Genomic DNA, 25,429 nt, shown 5'->3' with positions numbered 1-25,429 from the left:
TCAAGCAGACTTATAGGTCGGTAGTTGGCAGGGTCGTCCCTACACCCTTTTTTAAAAATAGGGACGACTTCCGCACCCCTCCATGAATCCGGGAAGCCTCCGCCCTCCAAGGCCTCATTCAGGAGTTTGGCAATGAATAAGCTCCACACCTCTATATTAATCCGGAGCAAGTCACCAGGGACGCCATCTGGGCCCGCCGCCTTATTGGGCACAATACACCTGATCGCTATTTCAACCTCCTTAGGTGAGAAAGTGGGGTCTAGGTGTAGGCTATTGTCCGGTGCTATATAACTGGGACCCCTACTCTGGCCCAAGGCCCCCAGGGAGTTGGAATAGAGTTTTGAAAAATGAGCCAGCCAGGCATCCCCTGTGATATTGCATGTCAGCAGTGAATCGATAGGCCTGTCCCTACCTCTAAGCAAGGCCCAGAAAGCCCTTGAATCCTTTCTGGAGCCAGCATCCATTAGATCACTCCAGAAATTGGTTTCGTGAGTGTCCCTTGCCACTGCTTGGGCTTTTTTATATTTTTTCCTAGCGAGTGAAATCAGAGCGGGGTCTTTCATACCAACCGCCCGGATAAGATCGCTTTTAGCCAGGCGACAGGCGGGGGAGTACCATTGGTCTCTACCCCTGGTCACAGTTCTCCGCTTAGCCCTGCCCCTCCCCTGGGGAACTATGAACAGGTTGCTAAGTGATGCGATGGTCTCCGTAAATGTCATGAGAACGGCATTATTGGAATCCAACGTACCCAAGAAACACTTAGCTTCCATCATTATGGTCCTTGCTTGGGCCATTCTTGGTTCGTCCGAAGCAACTTTAGCCCATTTCAAGCGCCTCCCACAATTAGACGGAACAACTTCATGGGAGGATTTCCAAATGGACCGGGGCGAAACTGGATCCCCTGTCTCCCACGGGAGGGCGAGTGATAGGACCAAGGGATTATGGTCACTATCCGTTGTTTGTTGGACATCCATGTCGAGAAGGTGCTCCCACAAGTTGTGATTTAACAATATATAATCTATTCTCGAGGTGTGGCCCACCCTATTGAAGGTGTGCGCACCCCTAGTGTCTGATTTGGAACGGCCATTTGTGGCTCTGAGGGCATATTCCAAACAAAGAGAATTGATATCAATTGCTTTCTGTGTCCATTTTTTGATGGGGTCAAGGACGAGCAAGGGGATATCTCTCTTAGCATCATCCTCCCAGGTGTCCAAAATGTCTTCGCTGGCCAGCGGTTCAAAACAGCAATTAAAATCCGCAGCCAAGACAATAAGGGAGTCAATGTTGCAACCACTAAGCTCCTCTTCAACTCCAGTTGAAGATAGGGAAGAGGAGTTCCCCACCCTGGCCCCCCTGAGGTACAAGTTGAACAGTTCAAAGGACCTGCCCCCCGGACACTGGATAGTGAGTCTCATAAGATCTGGGGATTGGGTATTTATGTGTTTTATAGTGAGCCCCAGAGAGATACTAACCCAGATAAGAAGGCCACCAGAAGGGCGGCCTTTACTGCCTTTGGACCTGGAGGCTGGCACAGAGTATGTCGTAAAACCGACCCTGTGCGTACTGAATCAACTATTCACACATCTTTGGGCAGTCAGACACCCCCCACCGAACCACACACACATTCACTCTCCCATACAAATACTCAGTTAACTAATCAATAAGTAATATAGACTTTCATGTAGCTAGTAACCAACTGGTGCAGCAGTTTACAGAACAACTGACAAAGTAAATCAGATGTTCACACAGTTTAGTCACTATCCAATATATTTAATGAGACACTATAAATTACTCAAGTAAACAATCAATCACACTGCTACTAATTCCTTTATCCAGATTTTTTTTTATATCTACTCATTCTTCAATTCAGATTGCTATATATATAATACATATTTAAATAACAAACCAAACCACATTCACTGGATGCTGTCAGCAGTGATGTCATAAGTGATGTCATATGAGATGTCATCAGTGATGTGATCAATGATGTCACTAACCATGTCATGAATGATGTAATATATATATGTAAAGGGCTGCGTATGAATGGGCCGTATTTAGAAGGAAAGGAAAAGTCACGTAGGGTAACTTTTTCTCTCCTTGTAAATATAGAGGAGCCACCTGCGCAACCAGTACATCACAAAAAGCTTGTATTCTACAATGCACAGCATACATTGTAGGAGAAAAATGCCTTCACTGATTGTTTTTGTGCAGGAAGGTGTGTCGTCCTGCACAAAAACAAACTCCACACAACACAGATATTCTTGCACCATGGTGCAATGGTGCCTGTATCACTACATGCCTTCAGTTTAAGCAGCAGTGCAGAGGAAAGTACAGACTTCCAACATATTTATGTAAATATGTTGCATTTCTGTGCTTCGGAGGTAGCTCAGCACGCTGTAGCTAAAGAGCTTACAGTGTCATGGTACAGCACTTCCTTATAGTTCTGCAGTTATACATGCACCATATATGACAAATGCATTCTTTAGTCAATTATGCAGTATGTATACATTTATTTAAACTTTCACACACTAGCATATAAATGTAGCTCTTTCTTTAACCGCTTCCCTGCTGATGACGAGCTGAGCTCGTCATGGCATCAACATTGCCTATCAAAAAATGTTTTGGGCCCTTGCCTGTCGCGGGTACTTGGGCCTCCCACACAAGTGAGGCACCATTTTTATCGGGAGACCTGGGGGAACACTGGATGGTAGGAAATTTGTGTGAGCCCGGTGATGCCACACTTTCCCACTCAAATATGTGTGAAAAACAGATTTTTTCAGCTAAAATTGAGGTTTGCAAGGGATTCTGGGTAAGGGAATGTTGGGGGATCCATGAAGGCCATACGTCCTTGGAAGTCCCCGGGTGTCTAGTTTTCAGAAATGTGTGGGCTCGGTAGGTTTCCCTAGATGGCCGCTAAGCATGGGGCCAAAAACCCAGGTGACCCCACTGGCAAAGGCAGGTGGTTTTGAGATAGGCACTTTTGATGTCGCCTCACTACGTTTGGGGCCCTTTCCTGTCGCGGGTACTTGCACCTTCCACACGAGTGAGGCCCCATTTTTATCGGGAGACCTGGGGGAACGCTGGGTGGTGGAAAATTTGTGTGAGCCCGGTGATGCCACGCTTTCCCACACAAAAATGTGTGAAAAAACTGATTTTTTCCAGCTAAAATTAAGGTTTGCAAGGGATTCTGGGTAAGGGAACATTGGGGGATCTACCCAAGCCATACCTCCTTGAAAGCCCCCGGGTGTCTAGTTTTCAGAAATGTGTGGGCTAGGTAGGTTTCCCTAGATGGCCACCGAGCACGGGGCCAAAAACCCACATGACCGCCCCTTGCAAAAGCAGGTGGGTTTGAGATAGGCAATTTTGATGTCGCCTCACTACGGTTGGGGCCCTAGCCTGTCGCGGGTACTTGCGCCACCCACACAAGTGAGGCACCATTTTTATCGGGAGACCTGGGGGAACGCTGGGTGGTAGGAAATGTGTGTCAGCCCAGTGATGCCACACTTTCCCACACAAAAATGTGTAAAAAATCTGATTTTCTTCAGCAAAAATTGAGGTGTGCAAGGGATTCTGGGTAAGGAAACGTTGGGGGATCCACGCAAGCCATTCCTCCTTGGAAGCCCCCTGGTGTCTACTTTTCAGAAATGTGTGGGTTTGGTAGGTTTCCCTAGGTGTTGGCAGAGCTAGGGTTAAAAAACTACAGCTAGGCACTTTGCAACAAAAAGGGTCATTCTTCATTGCGAAATTGAGGGGTGACCACGTTGCGTTTTGCGCCGTTTTTTTTGTCGCGGGCACTAGGCGGACCCACACAAGTGAAGTACCATTTTTCTCGGAAGACTTTGGGGAAAGCGGGGTGGAAGGAAATTTGTGGATACCAACAGATTCAAGATCTTTCCATCACAGAAATGTGGGGAAAATGTGTTTGTAAATTTTTTTTTTTAGGTTTGCAAGGGTTTCTGGGTAACAGAACCTGGTGGGAGGCAGTCGAGTCACCCCATCATGGATTCCCCTGGGTGTCTACTTTTTAAAAAAATGTATAGGTTTGCTAGGTTTCCCTAGGTGCCGGCAGAGCTAAGGTTAAAAAACGACAGCTAGTCACTTTGCAAAAAATTGGTCATTTTTCCCTGCGAAATTAAGGTGTGACCATAATGCGTTTTGCGCAGTTTCCTGTCGCAGGCGCTAGGCCGACCCACACAAGTGAGGTACCATTTTTCTCTGAAGACTTTGGGAAACGCGGGGTTGAAGGAAATTTGTGGATACACGCAGATTCCAGAACTTTCCACCACAGAAATATGGGTAAAATTTATTTTTTGACACTTTTTTAGGTTTGCAAGGGATTCTGGGTAACAGAACCTGGTGGGAGGCAGTCAAGTCACCATATCCTGGATTCCCCTGGGTATCTAATTTGTAAAAATGTATAGGTTTGCTAGGTCTCCCTAGGTGCCTGCCAAGCTAGGGTTCAAAAAGTACAGCTAGACACTTGCAAAAAAAGGGTCATTTTTCACTATGAAATTGATGTTTGACCACGTTGCGTTTTGCGCTGTTCCCTGTCGCAGGCACTAGGCCGACCCACACAAGTGAGGTACCATTTTTCTCAGAAGACTTTCGGGAATGCAGGGTGGAAGGAAATTTGTGGTTCCCCGCAGATTCCACTACTTTCCACCACAGAAATGTAGGGGAAATGTGTCTCTTTTGACAATTTTTAAGGTTTGCAAGGGATTCTGTATAGGTTTGCTAGGTTTCCCTAGGTGCCGGCAGAGCTAGGGTACAAAAACTACAGCTAGGCACTTTGCCAAAAAAGGGTCATTTTTCACTGCGAGATTGAGGTGTGACCATGTAGCGTTTTGCGCCGTTTCCTGACGCGGGCACTAGACCGACCCACACAAGTGAGGTACCGTTTTTAGGTCGAGTTATTTATAACTCGAACCCATTACTACTGAACCAGAGTCTCTTGAGCCAGCCGGATTTCGTGCAATGCATGTTGTGCAGTCAAGCATGAAGCTTCCCCAGGAGCGCGCTTGGCCTTGCACACCACCATCAAAGGCTTCTGCTCCCCCTCACTCCCTTTCCTCCCTCCCACTCGCTGGCCACTGTCATACGCGAGAGCTTTTGTAAAAGGGGCTTGCTTCCGACAGTGCATGAGGTGCGCGACCCGCTGGCATTTGTCTGGTATTTGTCTTCAAAAGCTTGAAAGCTTGAAGGCAATCTGCTCCCCCGCCCCCCTGGTGTTTCTGGCTTTTCTCGCTTGCTAATGCGTTTTTTCCCCTCCCTCCCTTCCTTTGATGTCCGCCGCGCGTGGCCTCTGCCTGTCACCTCTCCGTCCTTCACAGCCCCTCTCTGTCGTGGAATCTCAAATTTGGGGACTACATCTTCAAAACAAGCCTGTTCATGTTGACACTTGCAATTAGAATGCAAGTTCGCCTAAGTTTTAAAACATTGGGACGACTTCCTTACTGAATTTCCTCTTTTCAGTCAGCACTTGTTTACATGATAGAGCCAATGCGTGATATTACAGGCTGTGACCAGGCAAACAGCAAACATATGGCTTTCAGCTAAATGATGCTCTGGGAACAGAACATTCTTTGTGCGTGCAGCAAAAGAGACCAGACCACTGGTTACTGGAAAACAAGTTACTGTTTCTTCCTTCACTCGGTCATTTAAATCGCTTCCCTGCTCCCCTGCCCCCCACACAGCAATGCCAAGAGCTTGTTTTAAAAGAAGGGAAATTTCACTTTTGAACCTCTTTAAACCCGTACTGAATTTCCTCTATTCAGTCAGCACTTGTTTACACGATAGAGCCAATGCGTGATATTACAGGCTGTGAACAGGTAAACAGCAAACATATGGCTTTCAGCTAAATGATGCTCTGGGAACAGAACATTCTTTGTGCGTGCAGCAAAAGAGACCAGACCACTGGTTACTGGAAATCAAGTTACTGTTTTTTCCATCACTCGGTCATTTAAATCGCTTCCCTGCTCCCCCGCCCCCCACACAGCAATGCCAAGAGCTTGTTTTAAAAGAAAGGAAATTTCACTTTTGAGCCTCTTTAAACCCTTACTGAATTTCCTCTTTTCAGTCAGCACTTGTTTACACGATAGAGCCAATGCGTGATATTACAGGCTGTGACCAGGCAAACAGCAAACATATGGCTTTCAGCTAAATGATGCTCTGGGAACAGAACATTCTTTGTGCGTGCAGCAAAAGAGACCAGACCACTGGTTACTGGAAAACAAGTTACTGTTTCTTCCCCCACTCGGTCATTTAAATCGCTTCCCTGCTCCCCCGCCCCCCGCCCCCCACACAGCAATGCCAAGAGCTTGCTTTAAAAGAAGCACCACCACAGCACCACTCAGCACCACCACAGCACCACTCAGCACCACCACATTATCACTCAGCACCACCACATTATCACTCAGCACCACCACAGCACCACTCATCACCACCACAGCACCACTCAGCACCACCACATCACCTCTCAGCACCACCACATTATCACTCAGCACCACCACATTACCACTCAGCACCACCACAGCATCACTCAGCACCACCACCGCACCACTCAGCACCACCACAGCATCACTCAGCACCACCACAGCACCACCACAGCACCACTCAGCACCACCACAGCATCACTCAGCACCACCACAGCATCACTCAGTACCACCATAGCATCACTCAGCACCATCACAGCACCACCACAGCAGCACTCAGCACCACCACAGCAGCACTCAGCACCACCACAGCAGCACTCAGCACTACCACAGCATCACTCCGCACCACCACAGCACCACTCAGCACCACCACAGCATCACTCAGCACCACAACAGCACCACTCAGCACCACCACAGCATCACTCAGCGCCACCCCAGCATCACTCAGCACCACCACAGCATCACTCAGCACCACCCCAGCATCACTCAGCACCACCACAACACCACTCAGCATCACCACATCATCACTCAGCGCTACCCCAGCATCACTCAGCACCACCACATTATCACTCACCACCACCACAGCATCACTCAGCACCACCACAGCACCACTCAGCACCACCACAGCACCACTCAGCACCACCACAACACCACTCAGCACCACCACAGAATCACTCAGCACCACCCAGCATCACTCAGCACCACCACAGCACCACTCAGCATTACCACATCATCACTCAGCGCTACCCCAGCATCACTCAGCACCACCACATTATCACTCAGCACCACCACATTATCACTCAGAACCACCACAGCGCCACCACAGCATCACTCAGCACCACCACAGCACCACTCAGCACCACCACAGCAACACTCAGCACCACCACAGCACCACTCAGCACCACTACAGCATCACTCAGCACCACCACAGCACCACTCAGCACCACCACAGCACCACTCAGCACCACCACAGCGCCACTCAGCACCACCACAGCACCACTCAGCACCACCACAGCATCACTCTGGAACACCACAGCATCATTATGCGCCACCACAGCATCACTCAGGGCCTCCTCAGCATCACTCAGGGCCACTACAGCAGCACTCAGCGCCACCACAGCATCACTCAGGGCCTCCACAGCATCACTCAGGGCCTCCACAGCATCACTCAGGGCCTCCACAGCATCACTCACGGCCTCCACAGCATCACTCATGACCTCCACAGCATCACTCACGGCCTCCACAGCATCTCTCAGGGCCACCACAGCATCACTCAGGGCACCACAACATCACTATGCGCTACCACAGCATCACTGAACGCCACAGCATCACTCGTCGCCACCACAACATCACTCCGCGCCATCACAGCATCAATCTGTGCAACCATTCAACAACTGGTTCAAATATGTTAGCTCAATGTTTCAAGCTTTATTACAAATGTCACAAAAAGATGTTAATATTTCACTTCTGTTCTTGGATTTTCGTCACAATAAAATACACTGAACATAATCTTCACAAAAGTTATTTACAAAAGTTTAAGATATTGCTATTATAAATTACAATCACTTTTATTTAAGTATTAATTAATTAAAAAATTAAAAGCCATTGTTATTTGTAATATCAATACATCGAAGTCACGTAAATACAAAACATGTTGCATTACAAATGCTATAGGTGTCACATTTGCGAAAGTTTTAACTATTGGCATTGTAAATGACAAAGCTATTAATTTAGCTATTTTCAAAACCAACACATAAATAAAAAAATTGTCATTTACAAGACCAATAGCTCAAACTTTCCTAATGCGAGACCTATTGCATTGCAAATGCTTGTTCTTGTAAGACTTTGAGGAACACAGGGTGGGTAGAAATGTCTGGATCCACGCAGATTCCAACACTTTCCACCACAGAAATGTGTGGAAAATGTGGCTTTTTTGACAATTTGTTTGGTTTGCAAGGGATTCTGGGTAAGAGCACCTGGTGGCAGGCAGTCACGTCCCCCCATCATGGATTCCCCTGGGTGTCTAGTTTTCAAAAATGTATAGGTTTGCTAGGTTTCTTCAGGTACCGGCAGAGCTAGGGTTAAAAAAAAAAAAACGACAGCTACACACTTCGCAAAAAAAGGGTAAATTTTCATTGTGAAAATGTGGTGTGTTCACGTTGGGTTTTGAGCCCTTTCCGGTCGTGGACACTATGCCTACCCACACAAGTGAGGTACCATTTTTATCGGGAGACTTAGCGTAATTCAGATTTGTAAAGCAACTGTTATTACCTATTGAATTTTGATGCATTTCTGCCTTCCAAATGAAAGACATTGTGTAAAAAAGAAGTCATTTTGAAAAATGACCTATAATTCTCATGCTAGTATGAGTATTTCCTATTTTGGAAATTTGCAAATATGTACTGTTTCTAAACTGTACAATTCGTACCCATTTCAGAAATACATAGGTGTCTTTCATACCGATTTTTCCATATACCCATTTTCATACAATAATTTCTACATACCCGGTACACAATAAAAAGCCATTGCAAATTGCTACTCTGTTTGACTCTGGGTTCGTCTGGTTCCTGGTGAACCTACAAGTCCTATATATCCCCACAACCAGGAAGGTCCAGTAGATGTAACGGTATTTTGGTTTCAAAGAGTTGTCTTAATTACAAGAAGCTACAGGTGAAAACGTTGACACAAAAGGCTGGTTTTTTTTCAATTAATTTTCAATTTTTCCAGTATATAACTGTTAGTTTCTATAAAGAAACCTTGATGGCTCTACATAAATGACCCCTTTCTGAATTTAGAATTCTGTCTACTTTTCCAAAATATATAGTTTTTCAGGATCCATTATTGCTTTCATACTAATTTTTACCATAAACTGGAAGAAGGTTGAAAGCACTAAAAATAGCAAAAATAGGCTATGTCCCAGAAAAATGCCCAAACTGTGTAAAAAAAATGTTGGTTTTCTGACAAAAGACTGTCATTTCCTAAAAGGGAACATGGTTATTTCAGTCCCACAAACCCTTTTTTGATAACATTTGAAGGGAAAAACCCAAACGCTTTCATTTGTAGCCCATTTTTCTGGAAAAAAAACAAAATGTTGCTGTATTTTGGCAAATTTCTGGGACCCCTCCAAGGGAGTCCACAAATCCTCGGTACCTTTAGAATTCCCATGACGTTGAAAGAAAAGAACGCAAAATTGGCGTGGATACCTTAAGTGGTCAAAACGTTACAGGGGCCTAAGCACGCACTACCCCAAATAGCTAAAAAAAGGCTTAGCACAGGAGGGGAAAAGGCCTAGCAGCGAAGGGGTTAACCAGAGTAGTTAGTTCTGAAAATAACATTTTTTTTTTTTTTTTTTACTTTTATATATATTTTTTATTTTTGGATTTATTTAAAAAAAAAAATGTTAACAGGACGAACAAAACCATGAACTTTGAGGGATTAAAAAAAAACTAGTTTTGATGGTTATCAATTGCTCTGCAAACTAGGTCTACTGATTGCTCCCCATAGCAAATTAAACGATTGCTCTTCACACAGTGCATTCTAACTTTCACGAATTGGGGACGTATGTCTGGTGGTAATGTTGAAGGTGATGCCGCAGAGGTACTTGGTATTGCCGATGGTGGAGGTGTTTTTGGGGCAGTCTTCTACATTCTTCGTGAGCATAGATCACAGGATGCATGGATTGGAGGTGCTTGCGCATACTAGCAGTGCCACAGGAGTATTTCATGTTTGGATCTCCTCTGGACAGTACTGCCTGGCAAATCTTGCATGTTACTTTGGTGGCATTACATTTCTTTTGCCCCTCTGGAAAAGTAAAGAATTTCCATACAATGGATGTGTATCTTTTGGGAGGGTGAGGTTCTGGTAGAAATTGTTCAGTAACAAAATCATCAGAATCAGATGATTCTTGCAGTGATGTAGCCATTTTTGACTCCAAAAAAGAAGTTAAGGTTTCCAATGAACAAAAAGTGACGTTTTTTTCAGCATATGTCTTCTCCTAAGGAAGAAGACTAATTGAAATGGGTGGGGTTCTTCAATAGTTAGACCAATAAGTGTTATAAACCAATGAAATCTCTTTTTTTTGGTCACATGGGATCCGCGTTGGGTGCCTACACGTAGCACACATCTAGCGAGACTTCTCCAAATTGCATTTAAAAGTAATATACGTTTATTAAAAGTAAAAGAATATTATTTTTTCCCTTAATATTTATATTAAATACATATATATATCTATACATTTTATATTGAAAAAATGTGCGGAAGTCGTGCGCCCACCGCGTTGAACACGTAGATGACATCATGCGGAAACGTGCACGTGCGGTGTGGCGTGATACGTATATGTTGCGTATGCGCTTGAAGTCACGTACGGGTCGCAAAGCATTCGCACATGAAAATACGCACCCATCGCACACCCTACACACATCCTACAGAACAATTGTAAAATGGCGGCTAAGTTCTGCGCAGCAATAGAGAGAGGTGCGCTTTGGGTGCGAGACTGCTCAAAAAATTGTAAAAAAAAAAGAAAACAGAAAATATTATTACAGTATTTTAAAAATATAAAAAAAATATATATAGTACATTTAAAAATATATATATATTGAAAATGTGTAATGTAATCTAAAACATAAGATAAAAATAAGATATCTAAAAATAAATATATTTAAAAAAAAATGTAAATCAGTATCAAATAAATAAATATAACAATTAATAGATTTTAAAATTGTTATTGAATACATCTTTCAAAGTCACTGAAAAAAACCTTGGGTTTCAGGCAGGTTATACTTTGGAATTATCTTTTAAAAAACCTTTGAAATTTACTGAAAAAAGCGTAGGTTTCAGGCAGGGTATAGTTTGGAATTATCATTTAAAAAACCTTTGAAATTCATTGAAAAAACCATAGGTTTCAAGCAGGTTATAGTTAAGAATTATCATTTAAAAACCCATTGAAATTCACTGAAAAAAACATAGGTTTCAAGCAGGTTATAGTTAGGAATTAGCATTTAAAAAACCTTAAAAATACATTAAAAAAACATAGATTTTAGGGGTGTTATAGTTAGCTGTACATTTCACTCATACAAAACCATTGAAATTCCTCCGTTATAGTTAGTTGTACTAACTGTAACTCTCGCGCCCGCAATCCACTGGTGATGATGTCACATATTACATCATTCATGACATGGTCAGTGACATCACTGATGACATCGCTGATGACATCTCAAATGACATCACTGATGTTCATGTGCTATCACAATGTTTATATGCTATATATTTGTTTGTTTATTTTGATGAACAAAGTGTGTATATACTAGGAATGTGTGTATGTATATATAGATTTTATATGTATATATATATATATATATATATATATAAGTGTGTATATATATATAATATATATATATATATTATATATACATAGTGAGAGGGAGAGAGAGAGTGAGAGATTGAGAGAGAGTGAGATTTTTTAAAATAAATATTGTGTTTGCATGGTAAAAAGGGGACATTATAAAGCAAGTACGTTAGTAGCGAAAGGATAAGTCATAATTGACTTGATGATCAGAATACTAAGCTTCTGCTCCTCTTCATTCTTCTCTAGATATCAGAAATCTAGTAGATTGGAAATTATTCAAACACACATGTTTCTCTTGTCTAATTTTGGTCTTGATCTCATTTCAGGTCAGTAACAGAGATCAAATAATCTTGAACCTGAACACTGACTTAAAAACTTCCCAGGAAAAATATATTGGCTCACAAGAGGAAGTAAGTGTTGCATATTTTCATCATATACAATATTACGGTACATTTCTACAGGACCCCCGACCAATACAACAAATGCAGACTAAAGACACTTGTATATCTATATGCAGACACTGACGAAGAATATTTTCATGACTTCCTAAAGAGCCGAAGATTGGCTCTTTTATTAAGACTGGTTTATAGAACATGAGATTCTTTGCTGTGGTTCTATTGCAGCTCTTTGTCTTGTTATCTTATTTCTAAAAGACCCCGTATCCCACTAGAAATGTTCAGTGTTTGAGTTATACACAATGGTTTTCAGTATGCAGCTTTAAAGATCCAGCATGCAGTTTTCGTTCTGAGAAGCATTTAGAAGGGGAGCCAGAAAAGGAGTTTCAACAATGAAACGATTGTGGGCAGATGTTCAAATGTAGACCATTATGTGAAGCATTTAGATAGATCACAATGTGACTGGTAAAAACTCAGTGGTTTGGGCATGGTCGAAGTAGAGATTTAGGTACTTTATATGAGTGAGGTTGATTATTCATCATTTCTGAGTTCACCGTTTTGCTAGAAATCACTTTTTTCATAGTGTATGTTCAATTATCTTGAGATACTGGCAGGAAATACATACATCAATATTAAGTTTGACACTTTCAGATAAAGTGAAGTTATTTTCGTTCCTCTTAATGAACATACTTTGTGCTCTAAATATTGTTAGATACACATGTTATTCTCATTAGTTCTGTCCCGTCATCCTACTTTAGATTCTTTTGGCTTCTGCCATAGAAGTCTACATGAGTTGGAAACTGATATGCTTGTTCTTTCGACCAAGTCTAGACCAGGGGTAGATAGTCATTTCTGGGCCTTTTGCTCCAGATGATACAACCAAATCTTTTTTTATGAAATGCAGCACCTCGATGATAGGCAGCAAATTTTGCAACCAATCAATCAAACAATCAATAAGCTTTATTTGGTTTTTTACAAAGAAAAAAACATACAAGCACATGGTTTTAAAAAATTACATAAATAAAACATGATAGCAAATTCATCTTTAAATAATTCATTAAAATCAGCATTAACAATAAAAACATTTAATTCTATACAAAAATACATAACATTCATCCCATTTAACAATCATTCAAGCTGCCCGACTACCCAATGTCTTACATATCTGTATGGCAGACCATAAAACTATGGACATGACATAAGAAATTTCCAGAGTAAAAAACTGTTGCAAGAAGATCATTGCTTGTCTATGTGGTCTGAAATTATGTTTTCCCAGCACAGGTATTAACAGTTGTTTTTGGGGTTCCACATATTAATGTATTTATTTTGGTGTCTTGGTATAGCACACAACTCTTTCCTGGAAAAGTATCTCTGCATTGTGTTGATCGCGGCAGGCAAGGATATTATAGAACAGCCAGGTTCTTAGCATCTTCTTAAAGTTTGTAAAATCTGGGCAGGAACAAAGATGAAGTGGGAGTTTATTTCAGTGGTATGGGGCCATCTAAAATGAGGAACTGAACCTAAATCTTAAGGTCCAGATACGTGGGGTCAGCAAAAGTGCTTGATGTGACGACCGTAGTCATCTGGAAGGCAGGTAGTAACTAAGTTGTGAAGACAGATAGGCTGGGTAGACCTTGTGAAGGTCCTTATGTGACAGACATCAGAATTAAAATTATTACCAGTTTTCTGATAGGCAACTGATATAGTTTCCTTAGGATGGGGATCAAGGCTGAATGTGCAGGAACATTGCAGATCAGCCGTGTGGCTGTATTGTGCGCTTCTTGCGACTTGGTCAGCAGAGTGTCATTTACTGAAACTAGTAAAGCATTCCTGTAATCCAGGAGACTGGCTGGAGAGCCTGGACAAGGGTTTTTCGAGAGGAGTCCATAAGCCTCATTGTGGCATAGCAGGAGCCACATGTGGCATTGACTTGATCCACCATGGAGAGGGATTGGTCTAATTTCACTCCAAGATTTTTCACCACCTGCTTGGGCACAGGAAATGGACCAAGTTCTGAGGGCCACCAGTCAGCCGAATATTGCATGTTGGCTTTGCCAAATAGCATGATCTCCGCCTTCTGGCTGTTTAGTTGGAAGCGATTACTGTTCATACAAACAACGATTTCCCTCATACAGTACACAAATTTTATCTGGTTTGGGGCATAAAGAAATGAGCAGTTGAGTGTCACCTGAAAATGACATGTTCTCCACCCCACATGCTTTCATGATGTGTACTAGTGGCGCTACATGGATTTTAAACAGTCTAAGGCGCAATCCCTGGGGAACTCCCTTTTTCATTTCCATCATTCTTGACTTGCAAAAGCCAAGGTAGTTATATTGTTTGCGGTTGTCTAGGAAGTCCCTGAGCCAATGTAGTGCCCTGACATGAAGACCAGCCTCATGAAGTCTGTGGTTTAGGATGGAGTGGTAGCCATGTCAAAGGTTATGTTATGTTATGTTATCATACACTTGTAGAGCGCCTTATCACCCAGAGGTCTCTAAGCGCTATCAGCGGACATACGCCATCAGCAGAGCACCGAGCTATCCACTCAAAGAGGCCCCCACGCCTCCAGGAAAAGCACAGTCTTCAAATATTTCCTAAAAGGGAGGAGATTCGTTTCCATCCGGAGATCAGCTGGTAGGCCGTTCCAAGCCTGAGTGATGGTATTAGAGAAGGCTCTACCGCCAATGGACGCAAGGTTGAACCAGGGGCAGACTAGATTACATGCCCCTGCTGACCGAAGAGACCTACTTGGCACATACTTGGTCAGCCGGTCCTTAATATAACTAGGGGCTGAGCCGTAGATGGTCTTATGTGCTCTACAAAGGCTTTTAAATTTGGTTCTCTGAGCAATTGGAAGCCAATGTAACTCCTGCAGCAAGGGCGTGGCCCGGGTCTGCCTAGATTTTTTAAAAATCAATCTGGCCGCATCGTTCATTACAACCTGGAGCCTAGCCAAAAGATTCTTCGGTAATCCATAGTATAAGGAATTGCCATAGTCAAGGCGTGCCATGATCAGGGCAGCGACCGCCAGTCTAAGAGTAGAGAAAGACAGCAGGGAAGATAGTTTCCGCAGCTGGCTGAGATGGTTAACACATGTGCCCACCACCACCAACACTTGCTGTGTCATAGATAATCGGGCATCAATTTTGATGCCTAAACTTTTTACTACCCCAGCAGGCTCTGGAAACGGCCCTAATTCGGCCGGCCAGAACAGATCACTCCATGGGTTTGCAACTGAGGTGACAGCTAGGACTTTGGTTTTATCCGGGTTTATTTTTAAACAAATTGGCCGACATCCAAATGATAGTAAACTTGAGAATGTCTTGCATTCTCAAGTAAGCCGATGATGAGTGGTCAATCTGACTCAGAAATTGCGTATCGTCGGCATAGTTATAAACCCTACAGTCCATCTGGTTCAATGCTGCTATCAAAGGGTGCAGATAGATGTTAAAAAGCAGGGGTGATAGAGCTGAACCCTGGGGCACACCGCAAGTCAACTTAGCTGGCTCGGACACCAGATCTACTATTTGAACTCGCTGCGAGCGTTCAGCAAGGAAGGAGGTCAGCCAGGCCAGAGCCGTGCCCTGTATTCCTAGGTCCTTTATCCGTGACACTAATCGGCCGTGATTAACGGTGTCAAACGCCACGGATAAGTCGAGTAAGACAAGGGCACACGGAGATTTCTTATCAGCCCTGAGTCTCAGGTCATCCAGCACGGAAAGAATGACCAATTCCGTGCTGTGGTGGGGTCCGAAACCCGCCTGATTAGGCTTGAGAAGGTGGTTGCTTTCCAGAAAATGGGTAAGGGAATGTAAGACATGCTGCTCTAGAATTTTAGCTAAGAAAGGCAGCTGAGAAATTGGCCTAAAATTCTTAAAATTCTTGGGGCATGCGCCTGTTTTTTTTAGGAGAGGGACCACCCGCGCTTCCTTAAAATAAAAGGGACAGTTCCCATCTCCAGAGACCGATTTAGAAGGGCAAGTACTTTACCCTCCTTTTCAGACCATCCCAGCTTAAAGATTTTAGGTGGGCAGGGGTCCGCTGGAGATCCTGACTTCACCCGGCATATTATAGTGGACAGGGACTCCTTAGTAAAAGCAGGCAGTCTAGTCAGAACATCCATTGTTAACCTAGGAGGAGGGGGCGAAGACTCAATTGAACATTGAAGAGTTGGGATGCGACTGATTTCTATCATCAAGTCCTTTATCTTGTCCATGAAAAAGATTTGGAAGTGTTGGCAGTCCTTTTGACTAAATGTCGGATTTGGCGTCCTAGCCGTCCGCAAGTCATTTAGGACCTTAAACACTTCTTTCTGTGGGTTAGCCGCCTCAGAGACTATCGCCTCATAAAATTCGGCCTTCCTCAGGCGGATGGCTTTTTTATACGCAGTGAACTTCAATGTATAAGCCACAAAAGCACTGGGTTGGTGGCCCTTACGCCATGCCCTCTCGCATTGGCAGAGGACTTGTTTTTGTTCCTTAAACCAATGTGCCCCCTCGCCCTTGTCTATCAGCCTAACTCTATGAGCTGGTGTTACTACCTCAATGGCGTCTTTAATTATAGATAGTAGGGTACCACTCTCACTCTCCAGATCATCCTTCATGGATGAGGGATAGTCAGAATGTAGAATGTCAAAGGGCCCTGATAAATCCTGTAGCACTAATGTGACTATCGTTCCTGCATCTAGAGAGAGCCTGATGTTATCAGTAACAGCCAACAGTGCGGTCTCAGTACTGTGTAGCTCTCTGAAACCCAATTTTGAGGTGGTGTAAGATCTAATGCTTTTGTAGAAAATATAAAAGCTGTTTGTTAATATATCTTTCTAGAACTTTTGCAATTAGAGATAACAATGAAATCGGTCTGTAGTTGGAGAGGACTTTAGGGTTTACTGAGGCTTTTTAAGAAGCAGAGATAATTGAGCACACTTCCATTTATTTGGCCTCCTGGCCACAGCCAATAAGAGATTAAACATTTCCCTAACTGCTAATGATGCCAGACAGGTCACTAAGCTGGCCGTTAACCTAGGAGGACATAAGTCCTAACGGGGTGGATTTGGCAAAGGCAAGCATCTCCTGGATCTGACTCACAGGTCATAACTCTAAGTCGCTCAACTGGCCGTGGCATCTGGGTGCAGATTAATTAAATCCAGTTCCCTTTCAGGTCATTCCTCCAGGCTGCCGTAAAAATTCTTATAGATTTTATTAATCTTACCATCAAGGTAGCTATGTCATCACAGAGATCTTGAAAAGTCACAATAGTGGAGTCACAGGCACGTGGTTTCATGAAGCTGTTTAATGCTTTATTTAACTCTTTAGTGGAATTGTCCTTATTGGCAAGTTGAAGTTAGATGTGCTTTTCGTGCTGCCTTGATCATGTTATGGTAGTTTCTAAGCCCAGTCCGATATTCTACTTTGTCAGAGTACCAAGGAGCTTGACTTCTAGAGGAATCAGACAGATTTTTTGAGAGCAGCTTTTTGATCAAGTGTGGTAGTTAGCGAATCATGGTAAATAGACTAAGCTGTTTCCACATCCATGCAGCATGCAAGAGAGGAAACCTTAGATGCCATTTTCCTAGGGCACCGAGGTCTATTCGCCTCTTAACTAGCTATACCTAAAGCATTCTGGCATGGTGAACTTGATCAGATGGCAATCCAACCAAGTGATGGAAAGAGGAGGCTCACATGTTAATTCCAAAATATTTGTAAAAGTAAAGTCCAGCATGTGTCCTGCCCTATGTGTCAGGCCTGACACTATTTCATTAAGCCCTAGTGTCTCCAGGGCTGCTAAAAGTTGGGACACTTCAAAGTGGTCAAAATGTTTGCCGTGGTAGTTGAAATCACCCAACAATAAAAGCTTGTCTGAGGCTGGAACGTGAGCCTCAAAAAAACAATTTGTGTCTGACTGACAACTTCCTTGGCGCCAGGAGGGAGGTAAATCAGGGCTCCCTTCCAGATGTCTCTAGCAGAAATTATTATTTTAAAGACACATGTCTCTAATCATTCTGCATCAACTAGCTCAACCTTTAGAGAATTGTGGAAAGCAACCACAACGCCACCCCAAGGTGCTTTGCCCTGTCTGATTTAGCCAGTGAGTAACAGGGGACAGCTGAGTTGCTGAGCCAAGTCGCCATGAAGAAACAGCTTGGTATTGAGCAAGTGATAAAATCCCATAACTCTATTGTGTGCTTGTCCATAGACCTAATATGAAAGTATAGGCCATCTATCCTCTTTGGATTACCCTTCTGGGTGGGATGACTTGGTTCAGTGATCAAGATAGGAGTCACTCCTAGAGAACTAGAGTGCAAAACTGACAGTAATTTTCCATCTCCTGGAGCTCCAGACACAGTTGAACAGGAAAGTTTGCACTCCTTACAGAAGGCTGGGCCCTCAAGTGATGAAAATCATTCACTACAGCCTAGTGAGTGATAGAAATCCTTAGCACAGGCTAGTTGGATTTCTGTAATTTCGATAGAGGAGTGCTTCATCACCATGCTTTTGGCCATATTGCTCAAGTCAAAAAAGAAATCCTCAGGGGTCGTAGGGCCTGGTGTTGTCCAAACGCAGACGGGCTTGCTGTTGGCATGCTGCCAACGCATACACTGCACGTGTCCACGCTCTACAGCTGCTTTTATGTGCTTTCTAAGTGGCAGCCCTGGACATAGACTGCCGTCTTGCCCAAGATGGCAGCCGCCTAGTGGCTCCCTGGAAGTGTGGATTGCCCAAGAACCAGTTCCCTCTGCAACAAACATCACCAATCCACGGCTGATCAGAGAGTGAGGAATTCAGACAAGTAATGTGGGGTAAAGTTAAAATGTAGAGTTAAAATGCAATGGGACAAACAACACAAGATACTCAGGTAACAGAGTCTTTACAAAATGTAAAAGTGAACCTTGTATAAAATTTACTAAAAAGAACAAAGTGCAATGTGCCTTTACTCTATCACACCGCTATCTTCAAGTGTAGGGGGCCGGTCATTCTCATTGGGGAAGGTCACAGATGATAAACTATATTACATCTGAGCCAAGTTAATACAAATCTATATTGCATAATGTGCACATGATACAGATAAAAGGGTATACATCCAGTAGTTAGCAGAATCTTGTGAGATACAACACCTGCATTCTCACACTCATTATCAACTCTCTTCCTTTCTACGAAGTTCATAGACATAAGTTTAATTTCTGCCTTGGATACTCCTTGCAGAGATGTATGATTGTGAAAAATATTAGGTTGCCCCAAGTCTAATGCAAAAAGTCTTAATGTATTTAAGCCAGGGGATTTTATCAACATACTCTAGTGGTAAGCAGTCTAAAATATTCTCCCTGTATAAGCCAGTCTCCACTTGTGCCCATCTTGTATGCCAAAGAAAAAAGGGTGAATCCTAATGAGGTCGTCTAAAAAAAGGAAGACCTAATTCCTTGTGACAAACATATGCAGAAACAGACTGTGGTACTGCCAAATCTTCCTCATGCAGGCATTTTTTGTTAACTGGAGGTATTCTACATACATGTAGCCAAAGATGCCCCCTCTTTACATGGTCAGAGAAACACATGTTTCTCTATATATAGTGAATATCTCTTTCAGCGGTCTCTTCCCCAATATTGCTGCTAAAATGTTAATCGCAGCAATTTGCTCATTCAGTTGCAGTGTTCTGCTTGTTATCAACTGTGTCTAAGTACATCGGACATCAACCAGAAGCCCCAAATAAGTAAATTATGGTGTCTGCACATGTTTGATGTCCCCTACTTTAAACTGGAAGGCTTTATCTGCTTTTAAGCCACACTTCAAAATAAAGGCTTCAGATATATTAACCTTAAATCCAGATATGTCATATATTTGGGAAAAAAATCAATCTTTTATTGCAATCTCCTACATAAAGAAACGCAGACACAAGTCGTGCCCAATCTGGGGAGCATTCCTGCTTTGTTCTTCCAGTACCCAGCTTAGCTTGTTGATATACAACATAAAAAGAAAAGGCACCAGAGCTCAACCCCTCACTGACTCCTCTACCGATACCAAAATCTTCTTTGTGCTCTCCCTGTATGCCATACTCAGCAATAGCATTCACTCTTAAATACATTTCTCTGAGAAGGTTCATTATCGGGACCTCCGTTCCCAGTTCCAGTATCATATTCCTTAATGTACTATGATTTACACAGTTAAATGTGCTGGAAAAATCCATAAATGTCATGTAAATAGGACTTTCTTAGCCAGCATGTAATTACCAATAAAAGACTTAAGTTGAGGTACTGGTCAACTGTTCCTACCCTCTTTTAGAAGTTGAACTGAAACTGCGAAGACACTTCCTTCTCCTCGGCCCAGTACTCCAATCTGGTGATGCTTCTGTCTATTTTATGAAAGCATACAGATGGAGGTCTTTACCAAGAGATGGAAAGAGGCCTACCTAGTCATAACTGTGAGAACGTGAACTATTAGTCGAGGTGAATGGTAACCCCTCACAAATAATAACCTCTGGTAGCTATGGCACAGGGCAACCAACCTTAAGTTAGGAAAATGTGTAAAGTATTTAAAAATAGCAAAGCAATTAAAAAGTGAAAAACACAACAAAATAAAAATCCTACTCTAATTTATAAAAATAGGAAATATTTTAATGAACAACAATACCTAAATGACAAAAAGCAAATACGGGGACCGGGAAATATGAACTAGCACCAAAAAGCTTAAAGTGCCAGCCATAGCCAACGGGTCACACTAAACCTGGACATGGGCAAGGTTTAAAGCATTCCGAAAGTTACTCTCGCACTTTCAAGAAGGTAGAATTCTCAACAGGGCAAGGTTACTGGCTCGATTCAAAGACTGGCTTGAGAACAACAGGTTGATGAAGGACGAGGTCTCAGTAAAGCCATAGATGAAGGTGGAAAAAGGTCAGAACAGGAAAAGTCCAGAGTTCACGCCCAGGAAGTCTTCAACATTGATCGGATGCTGCTTGGCTTCTGGCCCAGTGAAGCTTTCTACCTTTTAGCTTTTCTGGAAGTTTGATTTTCCTCAGTGAGGTGAAGGTGCAGACTGTAGCCAAAGAGCCTTCAATGTTTTCAGAAGCTGGCCGGCATCAGACCCCCCCACTGAAACCTTTGCTGTGGAGAAGAATGCAGCGCAGGATCTGCAGTAAAGTTAGGCCTACCAGCGATGCACCATCAGCGGATCGGCTGGCAGGTTTGTCCCTGGCTCACTCCAGACTGGAATTAGCAAAAAGATTCTAAGTCCCAGCATTTAGGGTTAGGAAGGAAGAGTACATTCTGACACTAGCCAAGGTTTCCACAACCTCAGGAAAAGTACATGGGTTTCAGGAGTCACTCCAACAGAAGCCACCTGCAGGGTACAGAGCAGGTCCAATTGTAAGAGGCTATCAGGGCTATTTCAAGAAAGTGTGCTTCTTGCCATTTTTGTGTCACTGTAGCTTTGCAGGAGGTCAGCCAACTGACACTTGGAGTCCACTTTGTTGTCCTGGGTACACAGAGCTGGTCCAGTCCTTAGGTTTCTCCTTCCAAATCTCAACAGGAGGTGCATCCCTTCTTCTGTCTTCCACAGGTCCAGTAGTGTTCTGAAAAGGGTCCCCAGGGGCACCACATTTATGCCTGGCACTAGCCTGTCGGTGGAGGAGACTCCTGCCCCCTGCCTAACCAATAGGGAAAAAGTTCCCATGGGCAACTCTACTCACTTTTTCAGCAGTACCTCTGTGCCCTACGGCAGACAGTCCCACAGTGACCCTCTCTATGTAAATATAACTGGGTGACGTGAAGTTTCATGTGAATGGGCTTGGACAGGCCTCTGGAAGGTTAAAGGTGACTTTTAAAACTACCTTTTGTAAAATATTTACGAAAAATCTGACTTTGCCAATGAATTGAACACATAATAAATATTTTTAAATTTTAAATAATTAACGTTTTAGCTAGTTCCTAGGTGGAGATAACGTAATTTAATTTTAATATGATATCACATTGCTTTCCTACGGAACAGCTCACCCTGCCACAGTGAAAATAGCTTTTGGGGTCTTGTCGCTGTTAGGAGATGTTTTACATTAAACATTTCTATTTATCAGTCAAACAAAAATGGTTGATAATGCAAAAATAGATATTTTCTTACAATAACATCAGGTAAAAGGGTAGTACAAATAATTCCATTAAATAAAGACTAATGCTGATGGATACTTGCTCTTCAGAGAAAGGATGGGTACCATTTTACTTTGCATTAGTGTGTGTGCCTTAGAACCGTCTACAACTTGATCATACTTTCTTATTGGCAAAATCATTGATGTGGAGCACATCTAATAACCTGGCATGCATTCAGGTATCTGTATGAAAATACATGGCAACATTGAAGTGCTAGGCTGTTACCAGGGAAAACATGGCGGCCGCTAGCTGAGGCGGCGCGCTCGTTCCAGACGAAGCTCCCGTTGAACATGCCCCAGAGCTAGGTGAGCCGGTCTCTGCAGTTCACTGAGCGGAAAGGAGCGGAAAGAAAAGGAAGGTCTGCCGTGCGGTGAGGTGAGGTCAGCCTGAGCCTTCTGAGAGGCGGGTGTTGGGCAGCGAGAGGTGAGCGGGCTCAGGCTCCGGAGGAGGAGGGGAGGAGAGCGCGAGCAGCCGTGCTGACGGAGCACCGCCGGTCCGCAGTGTGTTGTGGTTTCTCAGGCTGATCTTGAAGCTGGGCCGGCGGCGGAGCAGTGGTGGTGTCGGCTGCGACGTTCGGAGGTGTGTGCCGCGTACCGTTTGCCGAGCGGGGAGGCGGCAGTAAAACAAAAGCAAAGCGGGATCAGGCAGGTCGGGCCTCGGAGGGGGAGTGGGAGTAAGTGCAGTCCTCCGCAGTCTGTCCACAGTTGCAGCCCGTCCCAAAGAAAAACATAAAAAAAATAAACACAGAGCCCCCCGAAAACATCAGTAAGAGTCGCTGATATCCGTAAAGGGCCACCGTCTAGTATCAAACTTAAAAACAGTTTGGTCTCTTTAGCAACCACCAATCGCTCTGCTCGAGTATAAGGGGGTAGAGCTGCTAAGGTTTTAGGGGGGACCCAGAGACAGCGAGAAAAGCAGAAGAAAGTGAGAAAGCTGAGAAGAGAAGTGAAGAGGAAAAGTTACTAGCCCTCTCATGGTAAAAGCTTGAAAAAAAAAAAAAAAACTCTGTAAGACTTGGCAACATAAGAATAGCCTCAGAGGCAACAGTGCTGTCTGAAAATAAAGGTGGATAGCGTTGCAAATGTGTAGGGGACAGATCTTTATCTCTGTACCTCACCGCTGGGGGGAAGCAGCTGTGGAGCTCCGATGAAGTAGAAATGCTACGGTATACAACTCCTCTGCAAGAAGAGCAGTAATAACTACTTGGCACGGTAAAGGGGACCAACAGAGAGGTAGGGTGTCGAGCCCTTCAGGAGGGGAGGGGCGGACTGTTAAAAACCAGGTCTCCACAGATACACTAGACCGCTACTCTCCACAAAAATCAGTCCTTGTGCCTAGAGTCTTCAGATTTAACGCTCGGCTACAGGCTCCTTCTCGGCCACCGAGTGAGACTTTACATCTAACTACTGCTAGAACCCTGGGGAAACGGAAGGCCAAGGGAAAGGGAAAGGGTAAGGGCAACAATAAGGACAAAGAAGTTGCCGCTCCAACGGACCCCAGTGACACAGGTCAAAAACAAGCGGCAGAAAGAAGTTCAGGAGAGTTGTCCTTCATAGAATCCGAGCCGGAATTCGAAGACGAGGCAGCAGCTGAAATACCAAAATCCCCAATCTTAAGGGCCTCAAAAAGGGGGAAGGAACGACAGCTACGGTATACTGCCCCGAAGGACCTACCACATAAGGCTTGTGCGAGTAAGGGGGGTGCTAAAACAAAAGCTAGCTCCACTTCCCGAGTTACACCCTCCTTGAAATCATACTTTAAGGTCCTCCCCCAGGTACTAAACTTAAACCAGGAGACCCAAAAACCTTTTTGCAGTCAAACTACATTTGCATTAGTAGAAGATATTGGTCTTTCAACTAACTCTATTTCTTCCTTTTCTGCCTCCAGGTCTCTTGGTAATCTGGAGGAAAGGGAGGCAGAAATAGTAGGGGCAAGAGACTCACTCGGGGGCATAGAGATGGAAGACCCTGCTGAGCGAACCGCCAATGTAACCACCCCACAAGACCAGCAAACCTTGGCCATAGGATCTGCAAGCAAGAGTGACTTAGATCAAGACACTGGAGGTCGTAGAGATAATAGCAGCGATGACACCATCCAAACTATACTTCTTAGCCTGAGGGAAGAGATCAGAGGCGGGTTTGAGGAATCAAAGAGGTGCTTTGAGGAGTCTAGACACACTCAATCAGAGATCCGCACAATGTGTGAAAGCCTGGAATCTAAGGTAGATAGTCTCTCACTAAGAACTGGAGGAGTAGAAAACATGTGTTGAATAGCTTAAGGCTAAATTGGAGTCTGCTGAGGGGAGGATTCAGACACTGCGTCGGGAAGGTGATTCAGTTAAGGAGAGAGTCGAGTCTCTCGAAAATTTCTCGAGAAGGAACAACTTGAGACTGTTAAAAATACCTGAGGGAAGAGAAGGAGGAGATCTAAAAAAATTCGTTGTGACCCTATTAAAGGATTCTCTAAACCTGGATGAAACCTTGACTGAGATAGAAACAGATATCCAGAGGGTTCATCGGGATCCGTTCCGTCTTAAACAGGGTAGGGATAAACCAAGGAAGATCCTAGTGAATTTCTTAACATACTCTCTGAAAGAGAAGATCTTGACTGCAGCCCTGAAAGCTAAGACGCTGAAAGCTTCGGATTTTTCCTTTGAAGTGAGATCTGACCTCTCTAGAGAAACGTTGGATAGGCAATGGGAACTAGGGCAAAGAATGGAGAAGTTCAGGAGCCTGGGAGCCACTGTACAGCTGAGATTCCCCGCCTTTCTAAGGATTATGTACAACAATAAAATGTACAATGTTAAGTCCCCTTTGGAAGCCGACGAGCTACTTGCCACCATTAATGTACATTCAAATCCTCCGGGTTGTGGATGAAATCTATTTTCCGTTATTTTTTTGTAAATAGTTAAAAGGGAAAAACTAGATAAAAGAAGGAAAAAAAGGGAAAGAAGGGGAAAAAAAAAAAGGGGGAGAAGAAAAAAAAATAAAAATAAAAATAAAAAAAATATATATATATATTTGGGAAGCAAGAGAAGGAGAGATAACTTAAAGAAATAAGGGGAAAAAAAAGAAATAGATAAGGAAAAGAAAGGGACGAGGGAAAAAAAAATGGGAGGGGGAAAGGA

The 25,429-nt window shown here is 43.6% G+C and overlaps 1 protein-coding gene across 1 annotated transcript in view; it reads left to right on the top strand.

Annotated features, from left to right (window-relative positions):
* Positions 1-25,429, top strand: part of LOC144828023 (uncharacterized) — a 1,462,897-nt gene that overhangs the window by 761,201 nt on the left and 676,267 nt on the right. Inside the window, exon 14 of the mRNA XM_078686162.1 lies at positions 12,102-12,185. Within this exon, the coding sequence (XP_078542288.1) occupies positions 12,102-12,185 (84 nt within the window). The remainder of the gene's footprint in view (positions 1-12,101; positions 12,186-25,429) is intronic.

This window comes from Lissotriton helveticus, chromosome 4_1 (assembly GCF_964261635.1).
Source record: "Lissotriton helveticus chromosome 4_1, aLisHel1.1, whole genome shotgun sequence".
Lineage (NCBI taxonomy): Eukaryota > Metazoa > Chordata > Amphibia > Caudata > Salamandridae > Lissotriton > Lissotriton helveticus.
This window is presented reverse-complemented; position numbering and strand designations above follow the sequence as displayed.